Here is a 7,107-nt window from a genome sequence, read left to right as displayed (position 1 = left end):
TTACTGGCCTATCAACACAATTTAAAAACTGGTATAAAGTCCACACTTTTCCGTCAATTGTTCCGTCTGTCCTGCTCACATCTCCAATGGTTGTACACGTTGTCATTAACGTGGCTTCACTCCACATCAGCCACGCTTTGCTAGCTAAAACACCGGTGTCGGCACATAAGGACGCTGTCATAGCCTGTCAACGACGTTGATTAGCTGCGTATATACAAATGTGAATCGCATTATTGGCTGGACTATGGGATAAGGTGGCAGCCAGTCACTTACTGACTAACACTGCAAAACAGAATTGTTAAAGTTTTAATTTTAATTTCAATTCAGGTTCGATTTTTTTTGTGTGCACAACACATATGTTCTGTGCGCAGAGACCGTGCCAGAAGTGCGCAATTGCGCAGCTTAGAGGGAACATTGATCAAGTGTTCCTTTAATTTTATTAAGCAGTTTAAATTGAACCAAACTGTACCAGCTTTGCGGGTGAAATTTAAGACTTAATACCTTCTGAAGACTTTTCAGAAAAAGCTGCATTTTAAGAGCAGCAGACACCATGACAAGCCTTGCAGATGTAAAACATGAAAAATTTGCAGGTGTCTATGAAATCGTACCCTGTTGGCAAGCGGCAAAAATCTGACAAAAGCAGCAATGGGAGCCACCATTTTCATGATCATCATGACAAGGTCCACATTCACCTCGGAGACCTCCACACTCAGCAGCCGGTCCTCCAGAGACTCAGACTGTGGAACATGCTGAAAAACAACCAGTGTTAAGATCAGGGAGACCCGAGCCTGCTGCTTTTACAGGACAGATTTATGTGACTGCTGACTTACAGTGCTGCTCCATTTCATCATGCTTCTGTACATGCTCTCCTGTGAAAAGAGTAGAAGATGAAAGCGGCTCACATCAATTAGTTATCCTCTGTTTGTAAAATGACTATTGAATAACTCTCCTCCTGGTTAGAGTGTTTTTAATGTTCTATTGACCCCATTTCATAAGATAAAGATTGGACTCCACTGTAAGTGAGAAGTAACTCGATCCTGGTTTGCATCTTTGTGGCAAAGGATTCATACTTCAGGACAGTAACGACATAATATATAACCAAAGTTCTGCAGGAACTATTTGATGCTTTTTGAGTCTCAGTGACTTTCCGCAACAGTCGTCAGACCTCAATTCCTCTTAACATGTAGCTGTGGAGAGAGATCTCACAAAGGGCCTGAATAGCTAGCCCGCAAGGAACCTTGAGATGGGAAACGCTGAAGCTAGAAGGTTAGCAGCAACTGAAGTTTCAAAATAAGTGAGGGCATTGCTTAATAGTCAGTGAAACACTCCATAACCTATGTCTGGGTCTTTAACGTTTACACAGGACTGACTTCACAAGAAGCTCTGTGGAAACTTTAAAGTGGTGGCGGAATGACGTGGGCTGTCGTCTATGAACAGAAAAGTGGATAAAGTTCATGCAGCTTTTGTGCTGCTGTCGCAAAAAGGAAGGAACAAATCCAGACAAAATAATAATAAATACTTGATATGAAATTCATGCATATGTTCCCTGTTTTTCATTTCTACTAAATTGGGCAATTCCCTAGTGAAGGATGATGCTGTGCTCACTCCTTAGAGGAGAAATCTTTTTTGATTGGGAACTGTATAGTTTGAGTGAAACAGGAGCATGCCCCTGATTTAACAGCCCCCGATTGCTCCATTTTCATACCTCACTTGAACCAGGATGCATGTCTTTTAAAACAATGTGGATTCCTAGTCTCCACTCTCCAACTGTAACTGGATCTTTGAGGTAATCTCTGGCGAAATCGCAGCATGCATCCCAGCTGTTAAAAAACACAAAGGCCTGGAGAGGAAGAAAGGGGAAAAAATGACGCAGAGGAAACATTCAATATTAATCATTAAATTGAATTAAATTTGCAAATGCAAATTTCTCTGTATCAGCCTGCTGGGTCTACTCCTCACCCTCCTCTGCAGTGATAAAACGATTATGTTGTAGTACAGAGTCTGAACAGTCTGATCAGGGAAGTAACGCCACACCAGCTTGGCAACATCCTCCTGTCTGTAGTTTCCTTCTGGCAAACCGGTCAACATGATCGTGGAGAACGTAGAACCTTGAGATTGGGCTTTCTACAAGACACAAGGTTCAAGAACCAAAGTTTATGTGAAGAGAAACTTTGCAGCACTTTTTAAAAAAATATATTACTATAACTGACCACATAGAGAAGACAAAATGAAACCAAGTTTAGCAGAAAAAGAGAAATGTGGCTTTTGAGGTCGGTATTTGGAAAAATGGACGCCTCTTGGTATTTACTCAAGGATTCCTGTTTAACACATGAAACCTTGGTTTATAAAATGCACTCACCTCAATGTCATCAGGTTCCCTGACAGTTAAATACTCTAGAAGTGTAAAACACACACAGTTAGTAACAGTCAACACTTTATATCTGGAGGTTAATTTTAGTTTCTCTCACCTGGGATTGTGAACCAAGGAGCGACAGTGGGGAACACAAAGGGATTAGTTGTCATTGTGATCCAATATGGTGAAGTGCTGCGTTGTGGGATGATCACATCTTCTGTTGGGACAGCTGCCCCGTCAACAGCAACATCGCTGTCTGGCAAAGCTTTGTGTGGCAATCTTGGTGCTGCACAAGAAAAAATAAGTTTTGTTTAATTTGTGTGTGTGTGTGTGTGTGTCAGGTTTTTAACTGACTTTCAGTTTAACTTTAAGCACCTTTACAGATACCCAAGGTATCATAGGCATCAGGAAAAAAATGATTAGAGAGTTAGACCAAATGCCAGTCTGAAAAAGTGGAGTTTAAGTAATGGCTCTGGTTCATGTGTCTAGGGCAGAGATAAGCAGAAGGGAATTGACCGCTGATGGAGCAAAGATTTCTGGAGGGACCAGAAAAGAGGTCAGAGAGATAACAAGGCAAATGAGCATCAAAGGATTTGTGGGAAGAAGAATCACAGTGTTAGTGAATCAAAGTTGAGGGAATGTGTTGCAATAATTTATTGTGGATGACGATAAAGCAGCAGTTTTGCATATGTTGCAACATTTCTCGGACTTCGCTTTATCCAGAGTCCAGGGAAGAACTGAAAAATATATCCATGACTGTTTCACAAACAGAAAGTGAAGGAAAGCTTATTATCCAGACTCTGTGTGATAGATGTGATGTGTTTCCATGATGGTGGAGATGGAAGCAGCTGGTGCAGCACTGGAGACAAAATAGATTTTGCAATATCTGGTAGTGAGGAGCCACAGCCCTGAGCTCAATCATACTGTTGAAATTTTTGAGGAAACTTCAGAATAACCGGGGTTACTGGCAGTGTTAGTTATTTCGGACATGACTACTTGTATTTCAGTATTGATAAAACTGAACTCTGAAAATATCTCTAAGTTCCTCTTTTATGACTTTAGACTTCTCCTCGCAGGGGGTTTAGTGTTGGCTTTCAGTTCTTCAGCAGTCATGCCTGCCGTTTCAGTTAGGTCGGATGAGACCTAGTTCGATTCATCTGTATCATGTTGGCGCGTGGTTCTTGCAGGCCGCGAGGTGTCTTCTTTCCACCAGAAAGTCCCACAGTAGTCTGTGGTTCGGCCCAATAAGTCCTTATTTTGCTCTCTAAGCAAACTTTAGGAGTTCAGAAAGTGGAATGTGACATTTATGAGAGAATTTTTCAGAATTCTGCAGCTCTACCAAGTTGTGTGTTACACCATGTCTTGCTCTATAGCGCCCCTGATTAGTTGGAATTTAATCTGTCTCTAGTATCAGTATGCTTTTGCCACTCCTTGTAATCTTCAATTCACTTGCTTTTTTTGTGCATCACCCACTAAGACGACAATATTTGCCGTATTGTCCAAAGACGAGAGTCTCTTTGGACAATACGACCAATGTATAAAAAGTATAACTCTTAAGCTTGCCTTCTAGAAGACCATGTAGATCTTTAAAGCATGCAAATGTACCTCACCCAAAGCAATCCCACAGTACAGGAAGGCCAACAGGACAAAAGCAGCTACCCTTACCAGACAGGTTTTACAGCCAAAAAACAACCCACCATATTCAGGGTATTACCAGATGACCTTCCATCAACTTCACCTTTTCCCCCCGTTTAAATCACATTTATTTAAAACCCCATTCAAAACACACTTACGCAGTGACGTAAATCCATTGTGTGGTATTTCCACCCTTGACAATTTGTGGCCAGTGGCCTGTTTTAGAAGGCTGTACCAAACACCAAGGCGATCAGCATCACACACAGACTCAAATTCAATTAACACCTGAAACACAAGAAAGATAAAATTTACTCTAAACATTTTAATTTCACATTCTAAATGGTAGAAAATGGAACACATGGAAACAGTGAGCTAAGCACAGCTTTATTGTGGAGTTCGCTGGATTCAAAAGTCAGAAATCCTGGCTCAATGAAGCACTGGAGCCGTGCTCAACGTGACCCCTGCACTAATGCTCTAATGTGATGAACACTAGTGCGCATGAGCATATGAAGGATCATGTGCTACAGCGAACAGATTACCTGCAGTCTCTCTTTACTATCTTTAAAGTTTTGCAGTTGTGCTTTCATCAAGATAAGTAGCATCCAAAACCAGTCAAATTATCTTGTTTTAATGTGTCTGTCAATTTTGGGGGGATAGTTAAGAATACACTTACATAAACACATATCTCATACAGCCTTTCACAGAGTTTTAAAACATGCACTTGTTGCTGCTTATAAGTGTGTTTATACCTTGTTGAGAAGAGGCAGGTAGTTTCTTACAATACCTATTTTTCCCAAAGCTTCTCTGAGATCCCGGGACTCGTCTGGTGAGATGTTCCTGATGTAGATTGTCCGTGCTCCAATATCTATCCCTGCCTGTTTCGAGAAACCCGGGTGAACATTAAAACAAACCAGAAACAGTATTTAGTTTAACAATATTTCATGCTTTCTTAAACTACAGTTCCAAGATCAAGGTCATAAGTTTGCACATATAGTCACACAGCAGTATGCACCCTGGCAGCTATCTTCATTATCCAAACAATTTATAATTGCAGCTCTTGCTTTTGTTGATAACATTGTTTGAGAAAATATTTAAACTTAGCTGTGTACACAGAAAACCACTTTTGGCCCTTTCCTGGGTTCTTAGTTTTTTGCATGTTTCAAATTAAATAAAATAAAAAAAAACACACACAAAAAAAACACATTTTTTTAAAATACAAAATGCAGTTTTGAATGAGGATTTAACTTATTGCAGGAAAAAAGTTATCCAAACCTTTCCTAGCCATGTGTTAATATATGCTCATATTTTTCAAGGTGTTTTGACTTGGATGTGAGTGCTGCCAGTTATAACTTTATACTCTATACTTTATAAGGTATTCTAGTGTAGTCTTTGTTTCTGAGATATGTGTGCGTGTTACCTTCTTAACATAACACAGCAGATTCATCAGATATGTATAAAACTCAAGCTGAAAGAAAAACAAATAGTTAAAAGTCATTACATGAAATAAATGTTGGATTCTGTTAAATTGATTTCAGTTCAAAGAGTATTTTTTATTACTTATAGCCTCTACAAAATATTACTTTTTTTTTTTTTTACTTACAACCACATTTTAAATAGATTGAACATTTAAAAACATCAGCTTGCTTTTAAGGATATTGTTTCCATCAACAAGCAGAAACAGATATTTTCAATTATTTTTAATAACATATCTCACAACAGTAAAGTGTATTATCTAAACACAGTGCTCACCGGGGTCTTGAAATTCAAATTCCTGCGCTTCACAACCTGCAGTCGAAGTTTAGACCCATTGAGAAAAAATTTACGTTTATTTTCTGATGCTAGCACGATGTTTTTGGCTGCCACTGCTGTCGGCATGAGGGCAAAAGCCTGAAGGAAAAACAAACAAACACTGTGCTCACAAAATACGTAATAACTAAATGTTAGTTAGGTCGTCTTAGAAAAGACATTTAGAATCCCATTAAAATGAAGGTAATAATCCAGCCCAATGCAAATTCATGGCCTGGTGCTTACCATGCGCGCCTGTGGTATAACGTAGATCGTATCGTCGTAATATTCAAATCTGTGTGGAGTGAGCAGATCGGCGATGTCCTCCTCTAAATAACAGCCATCACGATACTCTGGCAGGTTGCTTATTAACAGCACCTTGCAATTAAGCGAAACAAGCTGTGCAAAAGAAAAGAATAAAGTCAGAGTTTTAGATTAGTTTACAATTGAAGAAATTCCGGACAGAAATCTCAAAAAGGCAAAACATTCAGTTAGAAACTGTGCCTCACTTTGAGCACTGTCTACAACTATGAACACAATGAGGTACATCAGAATAAAATACTGAGTACAAAATGTTTCTGATGCTGATTTTGGGTTGACTTTTTTTTTTTTTTTTTTACACAGTACAGCTCAACCTTGACTCACTGATAAAAAAAGGCAGTAAGAGTCAGCTATGAAAGTATTTTTCATTCATTTAAGGTGGATCCTTAAAGAGTGATAACTGATTCACAAAAGGAAATGTGTAAACAGCACTATTGCGCTTTTCAAACTCAGGAAGGAAAAACTGTTTCTGTAGTAGACTGCTTAAAAAGAAAAGCTGGGCTTCTATTAATTTGTGAGGAACTTTCATCTCTTATGCTTCTTAAAAGGTTCTTTAGTTCTAAAACAACTTGCTGAGGTAGTCAAGCCCCCTACTTAAACCCCTATTTTTTTAAGCACTCAAAACCACCATGTCCTGGATGATTGTGCATATAATTTGAACATTTCAAATTAGCTTTTTAATAACAGACTTTTTTTTTTTTGCCTGTCCCGTTTGGCTCTTTTGCCATCAGAATTGTTGTCTAAAGGCAAAGAAAGATGCCCAACGGATTTACTTTACCAAATTGACCATCCCAGCCTTGCCATAATGGTCCATTTGATTCACCTTTTATTGTTTATTTTATTTTCATTTGCTGAATACGGGACAGACTTGACTGGGGGAAAGAAGGGGAGAAGGAAAGAGGGAGAGAAAAAAAACAGCTGAGAAGAGGGACGGGGGAGAAGGGCAAAAAAACCCAAAAACCAACAGAATGAGCAGAGAGAGGAAAAAAAAAATGCATATATCGATCACCTGG

General features: G+C 39.2%; 1 protein-coding gene across 1 annotated transcript in view; it reads right to left on the bottom strand.

The window, feature by feature from the left end:
* LOC121813676 overlaps positions 1–6,102 on the bottom strand; it is a gene marked incomplete at its 5' end in the record, with an annotated part of 8,837 nt that extends 2,735 nt beyond the window's left edge. Inside the window, 11 exon segments of the mRNA XM_042217570.1 lie at positions 609–749; positions 831–869; positions 1,706–1,840; positions 1,960–2,124; positions 2,360–2,394; positions 2,469–2,639; positions 4,147–4,273; positions 4,738–4,863; positions 5,406–5,453; positions 5,738–5,875; positions 6,020–6,102. Coding sequence (XP_042073504.1) covers positions 609–749; positions 831–869; positions 1,706–1,840; positions 1,960–2,124; positions 2,360–2,394; positions 2,469–2,639; positions 4,147–4,273; positions 4,738–4,863; positions 5,406–5,453; positions 5,738–5,875; positions 6,020–6,022 — 1,128 coding nt within the window.
* Between the last annotated feature and the right edge of the window lie 1,005 nt (positions 6,103–7,107).

Source organism: Haplochromis burtoni, unplaced genomic scaffold (genome assembly GCF_018398535.1).
Source record: "Haplochromis burtoni strain Fernald_Lab_line unplaced genomic scaffold, NCSU_Asbu1 Contig_2234, whole genome shotgun sequence".
NCBI lineage: Eukaryota > Metazoa > Chordata > Actinopteri > Cichliformes > Cichlidae > Haplochromis > Haplochromis burtoni.
Note: the sequence above shows the minus strand (reverse complement) of the source record. Positions and strands in the feature narration are given on the sequence as shown.